Here is a 19,762-nt window from a genome sequence, read left to right as displayed (position 1 = left end):
TATATTGAACTCAAATTATATGGTATTCAATTATCAAAGTAAAGTATTATATTCAGCGAGTGGTTATATATCTTTTAATATATATTATCTTACTAAAATACCCTTACAAGATTATAAGATTTCCCTATTCACATATACCAAGATTTATCGTTCATGACTAATTAAATATAGAGTTGAATTTGATTATTTATTTTGAAACTAATTAACTCACCAATTTTATATTCATTCTACGTATGTAGCTTGTTAATTTAAATTTTTTGTCCTTTAGTGTTAATTTAATTTAATTGTGTTAATTAAATAACATCATTACTAAAATTCAAGATTTGAAATCTCCAACTAAAAAGTAAAAATAATTCATATTATATTTTTTATTTTTAAACATCCGGTTTGCTAGGTAGGCCCACAAAAGAGAGCAAAGCGCTCACTCTTGAGTATTTAAAGGGACTTCATAGCAGGGTTCGAACTCGAAATTTCTAGTTAAGAGAGAAGAGATCTTTGCAATCTCATTTCACCCATCAAGGGTAAAATAATTCATAATATATAAGAGAAGAGATAGCACAATAAAATCTCACTATAATGCTTTATTTGTTTCTGTAAAATAACTTGCAGGAAAATAACTTGCTAAAAAATATTTTCCATGAAAAATATTTTCCAAATGACTTATTTTTCGTTATTTAGTGGTAATATTAATAATTAGTTAAAAATATTAAAGTTTTTATCTTATAAGACCATAAAAAATATTAATAATAATAGAAATTTTATAATTTATAAATTTTATTGTTAAATATGATAAGAATATAAAAAATATATATATAAATTATGAAAGTCGCCGGTGGCCCGTGGTGGTGGCCACTAGTGGCTGGTGGTGGCAGCTAGTGGTGGTAAATGATGAATGGTGGTAGTGACTATGATGATTAATAAATTAAAAAAATTTGGATCTATAAGGTTTTTCAATTTCCACAAAATATTTTACTCTCTTGAAAATAGGAAGTTATTTTCTTTAAAAAATGACTTAATTTTTCTTTAAATAAAAAAATTGACTTATTTTCCTTAACGCCCCAAATAACGGAAAATTATGAAAAATATTTTTTACAAATTATTTTAAGGAAACAAATGGAGCCTAAAAGTATCAAAAACACTCGAGAACTATTAATCAGGATAAATCTGAAAGATTAAATCAAATATTGGTTCTAAATCTATTAGTTATTATAAATAAATAAACTAAATAAATCTCAAGTATGAATACTCTGTATTATTATAAGTTTTGATTGATTTAAAATATATACTAAATTATATTTTTTTTCTTAAAAAAAAAAAAGAAAAATTTGTCATTTTCTCAATGGCATTTACTAGGTCTTCGAGTCTTTGCGGTAGAATAAGTTGGATGTTGGATTTTAAAATTTTCATTAGACAAGTAAGAGTCTATGACTTCTCTATTATTTGGATTGATTGTGATGTGAATTTGTATAGATAGTTCTTGTTTCTTTTCACAATGATACATTAATTGTTCTATCTACGGAGATTCCTCAAGGTATTTTTTTATTTTTTTAATATATTTGGTTTAAATTTATAAAACATAATAAAAAGATACTAAATAATTAATTTTTTTGACAAAAAAAATTATATGTTTTACAAACACAGAATTTTTTTTTTTTAGGATTTAGGTTCCATTTGTTTTCGAAAAATAATTAATTTGTCTTTGAAAAACATTTTTCATGAAAAATATCTCCCTTGAAAAATATTTTCCAAATAATTCATTGTCTATCGTTTGGTTGTAATATTGAAAATTAGTTAAAAAATATTAAAGTTTTTAACTTATAAAACCATAAATATATTTATAATTATCGAAATTTCGTAACTTAATATTTTATTGTTAATATACAATAAAATGTGCAATAAATGATAAATAGTCATAGTTGCTGGTGACAAGTATGGGTACCTATAGTGGTTGGCGGTCAATAGTCAGCGGTGATTGGTGGTGGCAACTAACGGTGATCAATACATTAAAAATATATATTCATCAGGTCATAATAAGTTGATTAATTTTTGAAAATATTTTCCTCTCTTGAAAATGAAAATTCATTTTCCTTGAAAATGGTTTAGTTTCCTTTGACCAGGAAAATACGTTTCATTCACTGATTTTCTTAAGTACCCAAACATCAAAAAATCTAGAAAAAATTTTGCTGACAAGTTATTTTCCAAAATAAACAGAGCCTTATATTCACAATATTTTATATTAATTAGTTTTTCTATGAGTATTGTCACACTTTTTGGATACGAGACTAATATCATTCGAGGTTTGTGGTTACTATTTCCTATAAGTGTCTTTTTCCACTATTGAACTCTTGATTTTACAAAAGTCATCCGCTGAATTTCAGTATATCTTACCACTTGTGTCACTCTTTGTGAATTTTTTTTTCAACCTTTTAAATTATAAATTGAAACTAAATATGAAAAAATAATACCAATGAAGGAAAACAAATAATAATCTAAATTGGCCAATTAGAAATATCAATATTTTTTATCTAAAGAAACATTTTAGATATCTCAAATAATTTTGACAGTAAGTCTGATCAAATTTGGTAATAGAAGAAGTTAAATATATTTATACTCTGATTGTTTAGTCTTGATGTGCCTTATTTTGATATCACCTTGGAGCACTTTTTCTCTTAATTATGTGATGATAACATGCCTTTACATGTGTCGTTTTTGCATGAAATACAGGATTCTCAAATAGTTGGATTGCAGACTGATTATTATAATATATCTGTACTACATAATATCTAGATTGATGTAGAGTTTTCAATAATAATATCAACCATGAAAATCCTTGAGTTGTTATTATCACTGCTCAATATTGTACTTCCATACTAGAAAGTCTGCAGTAAGAAACTACTCTTAAACCTATACTAAACACATATCCTATAGTGGAGCGTCTCGTATCATAATATAATCGACATCGCAATGACCAACTACATCACATGATATATTTTTCACATACCTTAAATTCTTTTTACCTCTTCTAATAAGTGAGTCCTCTGAAGACTCTAATAAATTGACCAACCATTATGACTACATATGATATATCAGGTCTAGTTATGGTGAGATAAATTAAACCTCCAACCAGCTTCCTATACATTATGGCAACTTTGAGATCATTGCCTTGAGCTGAGCATATCCTTGCATTGACTTCCATCGAGTAGTTATGGTCTTGCATTCAAGCATTTCAAACTTTTAGAAAATCTATTGCATACTTGTATCGGGATAAAAATAAGCCTTCTTTAATTAATGGACTTAATCTATTATCCAAGAAAATGCTTAATTCACTAAGTTTCTTCATTTGTGATTGCACTTCATTTGATGAGTCTCTTATACCTCATCCCTAATGAGGATGATACTATGGACATAAATAAGTATGATTGAATGTGTGTATGTGTGTGTGTGTGTGTGTATCAATGCAGAACAACATTAATATCCATTTGCAATAACGTCCATAAATTACTAGTTGCAAATGCTAACAAACATGTACAGTGGTAATGTTTGCCGATGGATTGAAAGTCTAATCAATATTTAATCCATACTGTTCGAAAAATCAATAAGATATTGAATAAGCTTTATATCTTTTAATTAATCATCAACTACAATCTTCATTTTGTATACCCCAACTTTTGGACCACTTTGTCAAAGTTTATTGATTCCTTTTCTTCAACAAGAGTAGCATTGGCAAATCTTGGATTTACTTTTAATATTCTTTTTTAAGCCTTAATTGTTGTTATGTTCCATATTTATCATCAATCTCTTGTTGACTTAGTCATACATCTTTAGTAGTTCTTTAATACACTCTAGTTTGTCATGGGCTTACATCTCTTTTACGATGCTTCGTTTTCTTCTTGGTCAATACACACCATGTCTCCACGATATGAATTCACCTCCTTTCAAAACTAGCTTTTGTTATGACCTTTCATCCTTTTTTTTTTTTTTTTAGTCTTGAAGAGCTACTTCTTATGGACAAAGAAGATGCTTCATCATGCATATATGATATTCCTTGATGTATAACATGGACCGTCTATGGTTACAACATTTTCATACTTTTCTTTTACTATTATAACTCACAAAGATACACCTTATTTCTTTCTTATTAAGCTTGCTATATAACTCTCCTGGTACTAACATGTAGCAAATACAACCAAAGACTTGGAAGTGACTTACAATGGATTTCATATAACATAATATTTGAAAAGGTGAAATAAAATTGGGTCTTGCTTGAGGCACTCAATTGACAGCGTGAGCTACTATTCTCATACACTCAGCCAAAACTTTTGGACATGATAACATATAAAAATATTTATATCTTTATTAGTCATTTATATTTTAACAGCAACAGTTATTAAAATTTCCAATCAACCAACATTTATTAGCTAACAATCATCAATCAAGACCATCACAAACTACCTGCTATCATAAACAGTTAAATTAAATAAATCTCAAGTGTGAAATCGGCAACACTCATTATTATCATATAAATTTTGATTGATTTAATATTAACGCTATATTGCAACTTTTTAAAAATAAAGAATAAATTGCCATTTTTCAATGACTTTGATTAACTAGATTTGTGAATAGTTACTTGTTGATTAAGTAGGAATTCTTTTTATTGGAAGTTAATTTTTTTTTTCATAATACAATTAAGAGAGATTGCCTAACTTTTGATTGAAAATTTTTCTTTAGAGTCTTGACCTCTAAGAACAAATAAACAGATAAAAAGTTCTTTTCATAATGATAGAGTCTTTAGAATGTTTAATTTTTTTTTTAAATTTATATTGATTGTGATGTGAAAGTCGTTTTGGATAGATTTTTTTTTTTCTTTCCACAATAATAGATCGTTTGGGGTTAAATCGTTTAAAAAACTCCAAACTTTACAGGTAGTTTTAATTGTACCTTAAATTCAGCTTTCTTTTTTTAGTACCCTAAACTTCAATTTTAGTTACAATAGCGCCCTAATTTCAAAATATAACCAATTTAATAAATAAAATATTATTTTCATTTGACCTACATGGTCAGGTTAACAAAAACAACTAAACGTTTAACAACACCCTCACTAATATTGGTTAGAATTTTTTTTCTTTAAATTCATAAAAAGTCAAGTAAAATAATAGATTTTAGTTAGTTATAAGCATAAAATATTAGTTTAAATTTTTATTTTGCCATTTTTTAAGTATGAAATTTTAGTTAGAGTTTATTGAAATTATACTAAGTTAGATCTCTTATAAAAATATATTTTATTCACATAATTTTATTTTTAGGGAATTATTTCTCATTGTCATTATATATAAATAAATAACAAGTATTTTATTTTTAAGACGTATATATTTATTTTTATTTTTTTATTTTTATTTTAATATTGAAAACAATTTGAAAATAATATTTTATTTATTAAAATTGTACCCAATTTAACGAATAAAATATTATTTTTTATTTTAATATTGGGTACAATTTGAAATTAAGACGCTGTTATAATTAAAGTTGAAGTTCAGGGTACTAAGAGAAAAAAGTTAAATTTAAAGTATAATTAAAACAACCTGCAAAAGTTTGGAGTTTTATTTTAATGATTTAGCCTTTGTTTTATGTTAGAAAGTTCCACAAGAATTTTTTTTTTTTTTATTTTATAGATTGAAAAATAATAGAAATAAAGGAAAAATAAATAATAAATCATAAGCTATTAGTCAATCAGAAACTAATATTTTTTTATCAAAAGAAAATCTTCTAAATATCTCAATTATATTGGCAATAAGTTTAATTAATCAATTTTCATTTTTTTTAGTATTAAAAAATTTTTGCTAGAAAGAATTGTAAATTTGTGTTAGTTGCATAGACTTGGAGACTTTTCTAAGTCTTCAGTATGCCGTAACTTATAGGATCAAGACTTTTTCAATCAGCTAATTACAACTTTTTAACCAAAAATTTACTAACTCAACCCAACTCATTATATTTTTAAACGTTAAATTGAAATGAAAAGGTTTTCTATGGACCGAGTATAGGTACTTAAAACGATTTTGAAATGAATACATGTAATTAAGTTCTAAACAGGTTTGAGTTTGAGTAGCTGAAATTAAGGGTACCCATTATGTTTCTTTCTCCATGTATAAGTAGGTATTCACCAGTCATGAGCAAGCAAAATTTGTAATTTTTTTTTTTTAAATTGCAGTGTTAAAGATGTAGGACCTAAAGCTGCATGAGAGAAGGCACGGTTTGCGTAATAGTAAGGGAAAATTATAAACTTATTCTCATATTATGTCAAAATAACTATTTAGTGTTACGTTTTTAAAAAATACACTAGTTTCTCTCCATATATTAATTACGCTCTTCTGTCAAATTTATTCATTTTTTACTGTTAAATTTATAGAAAAAGACTAATGCCCTTTTACTAATTTTCCTCTTTCTTCATTTCCCTTCTTGTTCATTCTCTCACTCTTCACTTTTTTTCCCCAAAAACCAGTAATATGTATGGTTAGTTTTTGAGATTTGACTTAATTTGTGAATAATATCTTTATTTTCAAAGTCACAATATCCTGTCTATTGTTTAATCATTTAAATTGATGATTAAGCTAATGAGAAAAATTAAATAATTAACAAAAATGAAGGTTATGTTTCTCCAATACCACTCTAAATATGAGCTATAATTCATTTCTTAGTAACGTATATATTAGCTTATAAGCAAAAGTAATACATTACTCTGTGGCCCAATGGATAAGGGCTGGTCAACAGAACCAGTTCATATAAAGGTTATATGAGCAAAAATATTCATTTCTTAAAATATATATATGTTATATAACCAACAATAATTAACAAAAAAATATAAATGACTCTGTGGCCCAATGGATAAGGCGCTGGTCTACGGAACCAGAGATTCTGGTTCGATCCCCAGCAGAGTCGTATAATTTAATATTTTTTATCTTTATAATTATTATTCAGACCTTTGAATAAAAGGGAGCGCAAAAAAGACAGTTTTTCATCTAAATATTTTCTTAAAATTGAACTGCATGTGTCAAACTTTGAATAAGCAAATTTTGAAATCACAAAGCTATCAATTTCATTGGTTTTTTTTTTTTTTAAAAAAAAAGAGCAATGTAGATATTGTTAACAATGATTAATACAAATGTAAATCAAATGTTGAAATTTTGCATTCTTTAACAAAAAAAAAAAAAAAAAAAAAAAAAAAAAAAAAGAAAAGAAAAGAAGAACTAACCAAGCTCAGAAATATGAGCATGAATAAGTGCTGCAAAGGAACCAAAAAGAAGAAACAGAAAGAAACTCCAATTGCAAGTTCCCATTCGTCATGTTGAAATTTTAACTTGAAGGACCTTTGTTATATGTATACACTCCAAATTGAAAATTAGTGTAATTGACCCGGTAACTGATTTAGGATTATGGTTTTAAATAAAATACAAACTCTGGGAACTACTTCCAGAAAGTTTAATTTACATGTATTTGGCATGTCAAAAACTTCCTGCAAAATGTATTAATCTCAAGTTAGAAAGAAACAGGGTAGCCATAATATAATCTTGTGTAACTTTCTCATGGATGGCTAAAGAAGTCCCTGGGTAAGTGTTAATGAATTTTTCAATTTATTTTATTATTTAAATCATTTAAAATTTATGTTACAAACATATCGTAGTTTGTAATTTGGGAGTAGTTTACTCACTGCAGATTGATTTTCATACCAAACACATCTAAATTATATTTTTTGGTAAATAATTCTTTAGAAGTGTATTTCTTGAAAAATAGACTATTTTCAACCAAAGGAGATCTATTTTTTAAAAAGTAAAATTGATAATGGAAACCAAACAAAAAACACAGGATGTGTTCACTTGTAGAAAACTGGAATAGTTTTCTAAAATAGTTTTTCATTTCAAAAAGTAAAAACAGTTTTTTAAAATTTAACTAAGGTTTGGAAAATAGCTTTAATTATTTTCCATGATTTTCTTTTATAATAAAACATATGTTTTTCACTATTTTATATTTTTATGAAATGATATTTTCGTAATTAAAGTTATAATATCTAGAAATAATATTTTATTGAATAAATAAAATATTTAAATAATATAAAAAATTATATTTATGCTTAATATATAATTAATTTTATTATTACAAATATATAATATCATTTATTTTTAAAAAGTTTTTAAAAATGATAAAAGTTGAAAGTTATAAAAGTTATGCATAATGTTTGTGAAGTTTTTAAATTAAAATATAATTTTTATATTGTTACTGAGTGAACACATTTTCTATTTTCTGTTTTTAATTTTCATTTTATAATAAACTTTTTTTAAACAGAAAATAAAAAATAAAAAACTGTTTTTATAAATAAATACACCCTTTATATTTTATATTTTACGCAATTTAATCCCAACAAGACATCGTCTAATTTAAGTAGTGAGACGCACATAAAAAAGCCCGGATTAAATTAAACTCAGCTTTTTTTGGAAAAAAAATTAAACTCAGCATGAGACACACCGTTTCATAGCAATTACAAAAACAAGAAATCTAAAACAGATCCTTTAAATGGGTTTACTCCACTTCATTTCACCTCCTCTTTCTCTCTGTAATTGATGGACCACCCTCTCGCGTCCCTCTATTGCTGTCCCCTTTCTCCCTTTCTCCATCTCGCTGCAGCCTTCTACCATGACATATCTGTTCAACGAAAGTGTGATCTGAGAGAAGAAGACGGGAGATTATATTATCAACTGCCACAAAATGGGAAGAGCTAAGAAAGATGTGGAATGGTACGTATGAAGAACTCATAAGCTAGCTATATTGTGCAATGATATGACAATTTATGCTTGCAGAAAGTTACTGTGCATCCTAACACTAACAAGGGTATATATGTGCTGCAATTTTTTATTAATAAAAACATAGGGCTTTTATTATCTGAAATCTTTTTATATATAAATGAGGAGTGTTACAATAGTTTAATCATTTCCTAATTCACATACAGTGGAGTAAAAAATTGTTTGAAGAAATATTCTATGAATGTACAATTGTTTTTTTTTTTTTTTCTTGTATTTGGCTACATCTACACACTAAAGAAGTGTTTTTTAATTTTTCAATTTACCGAGTAAATGATGCTATTCTATGATTATAATCTTCCCTTTGAATAAGGAATGAATTATTCTTATTAGAACAGACTTGAGTTGTTATGAAAACTTTGTTCATATTTTGTTTGGAAAGGTATCCCCTTGAGGTCTGGGTTGGTGGTGTGATGAGAACCAGCAAGAGTGGAAGAACTAACTATATGGGTGGAAAGAGGATAAGGGATTGGGATACACAAACTGGGACCATCACCTACCATGAGCTATGTCAAAAGATTAGATATCATGGGTTTGGTGAAGTCCAAAGAGTGGGATATTTCAAACCAAAAATAAAATGGATGTCTTTGCAAATTGCTTCAACTGATGAGGAAGTTAAATTGATGTTTCAAAGAGGGAAGGAGCACAATTGGCTGAAAGTGTATATCGAAACAGATGTCCATGTAACTGAAAACATGGATTATGACCACAGCAATTATATATCAGAGGATGATTGTCCTGATGCTGATATGGAAGAATCTGTTGTGCAAGAAAGGCCTAAGGAATATACTCTTAATTTGTATGGTTGTGAGAATGAAGCTGAAGAAGAAATGGGTGGAAAGAATCCGGTTTTTCAACAAAAGCTTGATGAGGTTCCAGCTGAAACCCATTTGCATCATGACCATGCTAACTTCTGCGATACAAATGCCATTGATTCAACAATTCTAGATGGTACATTGGAAATAGATATTGGTGTTGATGGGTACTTTAGTCCATTTCTCAATGAAGATAGCAAAGACAGTGATGGAACTTCATTGGGTGAGCATGAACTGTATAATGAGGAGCTTATGATTGCAAGGGAAAATAAGATCAAAATGATAAATACCACAGTGGATCATGGTTCTGGTTTAGGTCTTGATGTTCCCATTGCTAATAGCCATCCTACACAACATGGTGCTGATCAATTCAAGGAAGAGAATGATGAAATGACAGCTGGGACTGGTCCTATGATTGTGAGTGAGTATGAGGCAACAAATGAAGAGTTCTCCTCAACATGCAGTAGTGAGGAGGGAGTGTTAGAGAGTAAGAAGAGAAAAAGTAAAGTAAACAATGTTTATGATCCTTCTTGTGACTATAAGAAGCTGCAATTTAATGTTGGTATGATTTTCTGTAGCAAACAACAATTAATGTTTGCTGTTCGGAAGTATGAACTCTATAATGGTTTCAATGTGGAATGGAAAAGGAGTGAGGCCACAAAAGTTGACTGTAGGTGTAGAGAAAATTGTCGTTGGAGGTTGTATGCCTGTACTAGAGGTAGTGATAACTCGTGGGTAATTAGGACATACCAGGAGGATCATGTTTGTTTTAGAATCGTACCAAATAGGCAAGCAAATTCTGATTTCTTGGTAACAGAATCCCTCAGTCAGTTAAGGGAGGATCCTGATTATGGTGTTGATAAGATGATCAAGGAAATGAATGAGAAGGATGACATAACAGTTGAGAAGCATGTTTATTATAGAGCTAGAAATAAAGCCATGACAGGTCTTAATGGGTCACTTGAGTCACAACATGCAAAGATGAGCAGGCATGGAGTTGGTATGCAATGCCAGCTTTGCTTGGATTATGGTCATAATAAGCGAGGGTGTCCGAGGAAATATAACCTGCCTGCTCCTAGAAACCAGAAAGCTGTAGGATATGCAGAAATTTATTCAAGTGTTATCTGATACTTGCCTTAACACATATATCTTAAATTCTCTTTTTCTGCCCTACTATCTATATTATTATGGTTGCAATTATTTGTTGTTAACTGTTTATGCTGAAAGTTTGTTAAGATTGGATATGATAGACAAACCTACAATTAGAAACAAAAGAAAACTGAGAAGCTTTAATTAATATGATTTGCTTTTCTGTGCATTTGTTAAGTAAGCTGTTTTTCAGAATGTTTGGAGGTACTGTTTTGTTGAGCAGCCATTGAGGATCAGCATTTCTTTGGTTAAACTGATATAATGACCACACTTTGACTTTATTCTACAATAATCAATGTTTTGTTTTGTTAAATGGTTCTTTTTTCTTTTCTTTTTTTTTTTTGGTAAATCACTCGGCATTCGGCAAAGCCGACTAATCCAGATTCGGGTTCTGTGGAGGCCCATTATTGGGTTGACCCTCCCCATCCAGTTTTTTCTATTCACAATGCTAAGGTTTAAATTCTGGACGTTGTTTAAGGGATCTAGCGCCTCTTCCCATTGGATCAACTGGTAGTTGGTTGTTAAATGGTTCTTTAATAGTAGTTGATTTGATTGTTGCAACACTAGTATTATGTTTCATCAGTAATTATCATAAATGATTTAGCAGAATATATATCTTAATTCTTGAAATTCGAGGTGTATATTCTAAGCTAGCTTTATGGTAATTATCATAAATTTGTCACATCATCACCTGGTGGATGGGACTTAGACTACTGTGGTTGGGCCGAATGGAATTCATCCCATGTCTATGTACTCTACAACTTCTTAAATAATCAGTTGCAATGGTCGATTTCCTAGCCTAATTGGATTGCTATTGTATTTTCAAATTAAAAAAAAAAAAATTATGTTGGCTTAAGTTATAACTCATTTCTTGTTTTAATAATCCATTATGAACTAAAGTTGTTGAGAGATGATCTTAAGGTAACTATGGGAGCTTGTTGTGCAATATTAAATGAAGGAAACCATCAAGTCGAACTTAGGTCTGTTTTGTTGTTATGCTTGTCTAAATGCTTGAGGTTCTATTTTCTGATTTCTTCGTATACTACTTCCTCCGTTCTGTTAATTTGACCATTTTTGACTTTTTTTTTTTTTTGTTCCCTTTAGACGACACTTTTAGAAAATTAAAGTAATGTTAATTATTTTATTCTAATTTTGTCCTTATTTAGATATTTGCACTAAACTTTATTTCCATTAAATGAACTTTAACTAAAAATTAATTTAGTAACCTTTTTATTTTCTAGAATTGAAATAATTCAATTATTTTTTTAATTCCTATGTAAAGTCAAAAACTCTCAAATTTAACGGCACAGAGAGAGTACTCAGTAAGCATGTTTTTAGCGCGTGGTTTGCATGTATAACGTCATTTGCATGTATGACATGACCATCTACGTTAAGGTTCCTTTATAACCTTATGTTTATAGACATTACTAACAGCAGTTATCATGAACTTTGGATGAGCTTTCCAAAAAGTTCTTGGTAAATTAAATATATTTTATTCTTCTATTTTTTTATTATAGAATCTCACAGGTATTGAAAAATGGACTTGGAAAAGATGAAAGTTTCGGAAGCATGTTTTTTATCCTCTGTTTGACAACTTGATTATTTAAACTCATTGCTAGTGTTGTATGATCATAGAGAAAGGGTCCAAGACTGTGGAGAGATCTGATACGAACAATTCAGCAGCAGATGCTTCTGGCAAGACGGCTGTGGCCTTAACCTTTGTTAAAAGAAACGCGACCAAACAGGTTAAGGTTGCAGTTGAAAGAATTATTCCTACATTTATTCATTTAATGCATTTGCATACACTACTTCTATTCAAAGTGATAGACAGTCCTACACCACTTGACTATATTCTCATCTTTGTGAAATTTGCTTTTAACATACATTTGCATACATCTACTTCTATAATTCCACAGGTAAAGCAAGGTTATGCACGGGTAAGATTTATTGCATTTATTGCTTCCACTCTCTACAATTATATTTAAGGAAATCAACGTATTCATGATCTACTGTTCATTAATATTCATAATGAATTTTTAAAGATGCCTGGAGAAACTAGAGTGGAATATGTAACTAGGAAAAGAGCCATTGTAGAGGCAACTAGGAAGAAACTCAAGTCAATCAAAAAGTGAAAGGAGAGCTATGTTGGGGAACAGCCATGGGCAAGGAAGCAACTCTGCTGGAAATTCTGGTACTCAGCCTCATACCATTGAAAACCCATTTTAAACAACATTGAATTGAAGCCAGCTCAGTCAATATAAAGCTCATGTGGGTTGTCAAAACTAGGAAGACGTGGCTTTCTTCTTTTTGATTTAGGTTACAGATACTGCTAGCTGTTCTATGTAACTAATTATCATTATATGCTAAAACAATTGGGCAGATGATCTTTTTGCAGTGCTTGGCTATTCAGGTTAGGAATGTTTATAAAATTAGGTGTTGTTGATATAGGAAGGGGAAACTCTGCAACTAGCTTTTTTTGGGTGATGCAAATGTAGATGATGCACTTTTTTGGTATACACAAATGTTTAGCTATTAGATTATGGAATGTAGATATATGGGTGAACATAATTTGGATGCTATGTCATCAAGCAGGTGATTCAATCATTTGTAACTAATTGAATCATCTCTTGGAAGATTAATCTCAAATTTTTCTTATATCTCTTGTTGGACTTTAAAAGCACAAGTAACAAATAGGGCACAGGTTCTCTTCCAGCAAGATTTGCAAAAATTACAATGTTATTTAGCACAATTGTTCAATGTTCAGGTTTAATCAAATTATTCAGAGTTTGTAAACTAACGCCATCAAAATTACTTGTGCTTGTATGAATTAACAAATCCAGCTGTCCGCAGCTAAAATTACACATCAATGGCAGATACATCAAGCTGCCCTTTTGAAATAGGAATAAAGTCCAATCAGGCTACTAAACTTGTTTAACAAGATCAAAAAGGTCAATTTATTCTAATTTCCTCTCTAAACTTGTTTAGCAAGATTAAAAATATCATATTTGACCTTTTAGGCTAATTTAGCTTTTTAACTTGTATAAAATGATTAAAAAGATTCAATTTCAATTTTTAAAACAATTTAACTTTTGAATTTATTTAAAATGATTTAAAAAATTATATTTAACATTTTGAGTTAATTTAACCTCTAATTTTTTATTATACTTACAATGTGAAAATCATTATATAGATATTTATTAAAACTGTAATTGAGATTGAGTTAACTAATTTATTAAAAAATTAATTAATTATAAAATATAAGAAAATGATATATGAAGTATATTATTTTGCTCTTTATCTTGATTAATGATTTTGATTTTATAAATATATATTAATTTGAATATTTTAAAATTAACCTCTATTACTAGGTTATCGCTTATGAAATCAATGCATTTTTTAGGTTGAATAATTTAAATTTATAATGCATGTTTATAAATTTATTATATTATAAGAAATGATGTTTTTTTGAATTTTACATTTATATTTGTAGAAAAAGTTTAATATGAGGGTCCTTAATGTAGGACAAAAATGAATAAAAAGTCAATAATGTTAAATTAAATCAATTATTAATTTATAAAAATAAAATAAGTTTAAGGGTTAAATTGATTTAAAAAGTGAAATCGGATCTTTTTAATCATTTTATACAAATTTAAAAGTTAAATTGGCCCAAAAGGTCAAATTGAAATTTTTTTATCCCGACCAAACCCCTGTTCCTTTTGAAACAAGACACTTTACGTCCATATCATGGTAGTAATTACATGATTCTTAAATATTTTGATCACTTATAACACTGGTGTTATTAATCCCAGTGGACATTTATTTGACATTGAATTGAATTGGGTGGATGGGTAACCCGTTGATCAATGGGTTAATGGTTCATAAAATATTGAAAATGTATACTAATTAAATATTTTTATAAATATTTTCCCAAATTTACAAAATTAAGTAGTAAGTAAAAGGGCAAAAAAAAAAGCCAAAAGTCAAAGATGGTAATTAACTCTTGATGCTGACTTTACTATTTTTAATTCGTTTCTCTCTTCTCTTTAGCCTAACAGGTAAGCCACCTCTTTTCTTAAGAAGCATTGTTATGACGTAAGGCGGGTCCATCATCCTCTCTACATTTGCACCTTCGTCAATAGCCAAGATTTCAAACTCATACATGACAGCCGCTGCAATTGCTTTCATTTGTATGTAAGCCAAATCCTTTCCCAGACAAGTCCTAGGCCCACAATGAAACACAGGAAATCTAAATTGATCGGACGGCTGATATTTCCCCTCTTTATCCAACCACCTCTCAGGCTTGAACTCCCTACAATCAGGGCCCCACACTTTCTCCATCCTGCCCATTGCATAAGCAGAATAATCAACAGACGACCCTTTTCCTACGTGGGTCCCATCCGGTAAAACATCATCATCCACCGCTAATCTCGAATTGATTGCTATGGGTGGAAACAACCGCATCGTCTCCGATAGACACGCATGCAAATAATGAAGCTTCTTCAACTCATCATAGCTAAAAATCCTTGCCCTGATTTCCTCCACCGACACCGCCTCTGATTCCGGCGGCGTTCCTACTTCAGTCAGTTCTTGGTAAATCAAATATCCACAACGAGGGTTGCCGGCGACTAGCCAGAAAAACCATGTTAAGACCGTTGAAGTAGTGTCTTTGCCAGCAAGTACAAAACTTATAACAATATCTCTCAAGAACTTAATCTTATGTTCTTGATCTTGAAATTCAATATTAGAGCTCAAAAACATAAATCTTGATAACAAGTCTTGATTCTTGCCTGCACTTTCACTATTCTCTTCTTGTTTTGACTTGATAATCTCCAAAGCAAACTCGTTGATTATTTTAATGGCTTCTTTGAATCTCTTCTCTGATCCAATATCGAAAAATCTTTTAAGCTTCCATATGAATGGAAATGGAGATAAGAACCTTGAAAAGCAAATCTCCTCAGCATCATCAAAAGCTGCAGCAAAAGAACAATTTACTATATGTTCAATTTCTACTCCAAAAGCAACTTTGCATATAGTGTTGAAAGTGAACTTCCCTAACACTTGCTGAAAGTCAATGACAGAATTCTCATCACTTGCTTTGCATAGATATGGCATTAGGGTTTTGGACATTTCAGATCTGACTATATTTGATATAAAATGTTTGAGAGATTTAGTATTGAATTCGTAACTTGCAATCTTACGTTGCATAGTCCAAAGATGACCATCGACATTGAAGATTCCATCACCTAAGAGTTCATAAAGGTAATTGAGAAAGCGAGAGCCTTTGGTGTAATTAGAGAAGTTGGTGACAAGAAGGTGCTCCACATTCAGAGGGTCTGCAGTGCAAATGCCATAGAAGAAGGGGGAACTGACTTTGATAGTTGATGATGGGGTCTGGGAAAGCATGTCAGTGACCCACTCGTGGAACCGGTGGCGATTGCGGAGGAAACCAGGGAGGTTTCCGATGATAGGGTATGACTCTGGACATGGAGTTTTGTCTGGAGGCTGAGAAGTAGTTGCGATGAAGAAGATTATGGAGATAAGAACAGAAATGAAGGAGAGGAATAAGGTGAAGAAGGTGAGATCCAACATTTTGTGTGGATAAGGTGAAAGAATCGTCAAATGCGGTACTAATGTTTGTATGTTTATCGAATGTGGATAAATTGCAGCTTTGTCTGCTACTTAAACATTTTGAAGCTTCTACGTGTCATTTTTTAATCAACAATTTCGTCACGCTAATAACAAAGAAAGGGGGTAATTATTTACTCAGTCTAAAAAGATAGTCAATTTTATATTTTTATATAAATTAAAGAAATAATTATTATTATAGTGAAAAGACAATTTAATTTAATTTAATTTAATCATATAAATTTTTAAGTATTTAAGCCACAATCATATTGTGTTAGCGTTTGGTTTTTCCTAAATTTCTTATAGGCAAGTAAGGTTAAATGAAAAAGAAAAATTTTTATAAAAAAAGGCCAAACATTGACTAAACCAAACAAACCTCGGTTAGGGGATTTTTAACAGTTCAATTGATTTTTGCAATTAAAGTAATTCGATTAATTGAATGATTAAAATCTTTATAGTAAAAAACAAACCAAAGGCAAAAGGATGCTCATTGAATGACAATAATGAACTACTAATCACATTAATGTCCGCCACAATACCCATCAAAATTCACAAGCCTAAAATAGTTGTTATCCAATTGTTTCTGAGACAATATAATAAACAACGAAGACATGAAATCTTGCTTTTGAAGAAACAACTGGCCATGCCAAGATTTTATCCACACTATTCAAGGCAAGTAAACAAGCAGATCCTTGTAAACAGAAAATTAAATCTGGTTTTGATGCACCAAATGTTGATCAATACGACTTCCCGCAGTGTATCAAGCTCCCAGCACCCAAGAAAAGACCGAAAATGGCAGCGCTGCCTAGTGTTTCGGGAATCGGAACCGTCGGTTCGAACCGGTCTCGAACCGCAACCGGAACTAGTGAGAACCGAAACCAGGCCGAACCAATTCGGTTCCGGTTCCAAATTTTCTGGAACCAAAGCCGCGGTTCCAGAAAACCGGCCGGAACCGGATTGGAACCGCTGGTTCCAGTCCGGTTAGAACTGCCAGTTCAAACCGGTGGTTCTAGCCATTGTAACTGTCAGACCAGTTTTTTTTTTTTAAATTTTGTTGTGAAATCTCTTAATTACCCCTCCCAACAGCCATAAACGACTACATAACGGCTAGTTTCAAGGGTACTTTTAGAAAAATGATTTTTTGGATTTATTATAAATACCTCATTTCATTTACAAATTCATTACAAAAAAATCTCAACTCTCTCTACTTACTCTCTCTACAATATACTACACTTTACTTACTCTCTCTACAATAGATTACTCTCTACTCTATATTATTCATTTATTCTTTTCTACTCTACAATCTCTCTTATTAAGTTATTATTCTCTCTAATTTTTTTTATTCAATTTTTCAAATTATATCTTATTATCATATAATAGCAAGTGGAGGAAACTCAAATTCGGGTAAGGGCAAGGAAAAGATTGGAGAAACACAATATTCATCTATCCCCACAAACGACATCTATGATCTCACTCCCAACCAATTTAATTTTGAAGGATATCCAAATAAAAATTTGGAAATTCCAACTCAAGAATCTGAATTTAATGAGCAATTACAAGAAGAGGAAGATCAAGAGCAAGAGCAACGAGCACAAATTGTTGGAAGAGCAAGACAAAGTTCCGACATATTCGCCATTCATTTCACGAAAAAATTCAAAGGTGAGAAAATGTACGATTTAATTTGTAATTATTGTGGAAAATCTTATAAATTTAAACAAACGGGCGGCTATAGATCATTTTGAAAGCATTTGGAGACAAAACATCCAACAAAAATAGGAGTTGATCAGTCTCAAACACAAATTTCCGGGTACGCATCTTCTAACCTTTCTTTATTTCATTATTCTAAAAAAATACAAAAAGAAGAATTAGCAAAAATGATTTCTATGGAACATTTAGCTTTTAGTTTTGGTGAAAAAGTAGGTTTTAATAATTATTGTCAAAAAGCTTTAAATCCTTCTGCTAAAAGAGTGCCAAGAAATACTGTAAAATGAACTATTATTTCTTTATATAATAAAGGAAAAAAAGAGCTAGAGTTTTTATTTTCTCAAATGAAAATTCGTGTTTCAATTTGTTGTGATATTTGGAGTGATCATTGGCAAATGCATTCTTATATGGGTATTACATGTCATTGGATTGATGATGATTGGAAAATTCAAAAAAGAATTATTGTTTTTCGTGTTTTTGATGATAAACATACTGCAAATAATATTTATAGAATAATTGTTTCAATTTTAGATGAATATAAGTTGACAAAAAAAAAATTTCAATTTCATTTGATAATGCTTCTGCTAATACTAAATCAATTATTGAACTTAAAAAAATTTGTGAACCAAATATTGGTGGAAAATTTTTTCATATAAGATGTGCATGCCATGTTTTAAATTTATGTGTACAAGATGGTTTAAAAATTCTTGAATCTTTTATTTCTCTAATTAAAAAAGCTATTTCATATTTATGGGGACATCCCCAAGTGATAAAAAGTTGGGCTAAATTTTGTAAAGAAAATAATAAAAGACCAAAACGTTTTTCAAGGGATGTCCCAACTCGTTGGAATTCAACATATGAATTATTAAACGAGTCTTTTTCTTATAAAGAATTATTACGCTTTTTTGTTACTAATAATATTGAAGATATTAATTTATATCCACAAAATTGGGATATTTGTGCAAAAATTTTAGATATTTTAAAAAATTTTAATGATGCTACATATAAATTTAGTGGGGTTTATTATCCCACATCTCATTTATTTTTACCTATGTGTATTAATATTGTTAGTGCACTCCAAGAATTTCAAAATGATGATGTATTAAAAGATTGTATTTTTTCAATTAAAAAAATGGTTATCTTATTTTAAAAATATACCACCCATTTATCTTGTTGCTATTGTATTTGATCCTAGATGTAAAATTGATGTTTTATTTGATTATTTAACTATTTATTATGATGTATTAAATCTTGATGTAGAAGATAATGTTAATATAAATATAGTATTGCATGAAGTTAAACAAAATATTGTGCAATTATATAATGAATTTGTTCAAGTTTCTAGTTCATCTACTTCTACTTCTTCTCAATCTAATATTCAACAATTTCCAACATAAAGGGTAAGTGGTGTTGGTGTTGCTCAATAAGTTTTATTACAAAGACAAAAAAGAACAAGGGAATCTAGTTCTTTATCTGAATTTGATAATTATCTAACCACTTCTTTTGAGTTTGGTGATGATTATGCAGATACTGATTTTCCAATTTTAGATTGGTGGAATCGTCACGCAAATACTTTTCCAATTCTTTCTTTAATTGCAAAACAAGTTTTAGCAACTCCGGTCT

The 19,762-nt window shown here is 29.7% G+C and overlaps 2 protein-coding genes and 1 non-coding gene across 4 annotated transcripts; 2 read left to right on the top strand and 1 right to left on the bottom strand.

Annotated features, from left to right (window-relative positions):
- The first annotated feature begins 6,861 nt into the window (after positions 1-6,861).
- Positions 6,862-6,933, top strand: TRNAR-ACG (transfer RNA arginine (anticodon ACG)). The gene has a single exon. It is a non-coding gene; the product is annotated as a tRNA-Arg (tRNA).
- Positions 6,934-8,552: 1,619 nt separating this feature from the next.
- On the top strand, positions 8,553-10,834 carry LOC105635953 (uncharacterized). Its single transcript, XM_089722161.1, has 2 exons — positions 8,553-8,783; positions 9,229-10,834. The coding sequence occupies exons 1-2, from the start codon at positions 8,755-8,757 to the stop codon at positions 10,787-10,789; spliced, it is 1,590 nt and encodes a 529-aa protein (XP_089578287.1). The 5' UTR covers positions 8,553-8,754; the 3' UTR covers positions 10,790-10,834.
- A 3,871-nt stretch (positions 10,835-14,705) lies between these two features.
- LOC105635954 (cytochrome P450 CYP94D108) lies at positions 14,706-16,472 on the bottom strand. Of its 2 annotated transcripts, none has more exons than XM_037641080.2 (2): positions 15,997-16,472; positions 14,706-15,780 (listed from the first exon to the last, which is right to left on the bottom strand). In XM_037641080.2, exons 1-2 carry the CDS (start codon positions 16,397-16,399, stop codon positions 14,804-14,806), a joined length of 1,380 nt encoding a protein of 459 aa, XP_037497008.1. In that variant the 5' UTR covers positions 16,400-16,472; the 3' UTR covers positions 14,706-14,803. The 2 variants fall into 2 exon arrangements, with proteins under 2 accessions (XP_037497008.1, XP_012074489.1); XM_012219099.4 differs by having other exon boundaries at positions 16,009-16,472.
- Positions 16,473-19,762: the final 3,290 nt, after the last annotated feature.

This window comes from Jatropha curcas, chromosome 5 (assembly GCF_041381405.1).
Source record: "Jatropha curcas cultivar XTBG-Jc1 chromosome 5, XTBG_Jcur_1.0, whole genome shotgun sequence".
NCBI classification, from domain to species: Eukaryota; Viridiplantae; Streptophyta; class Magnoliopsida; order Malpighiales; family Euphorbiaceae; genus Jatropha; species Jatropha curcas.
The sequence above is the reverse complement of the archived record's forward strand: the minus strand, read 5'-3'. Positions and strand labels throughout refer to the sequence as shown.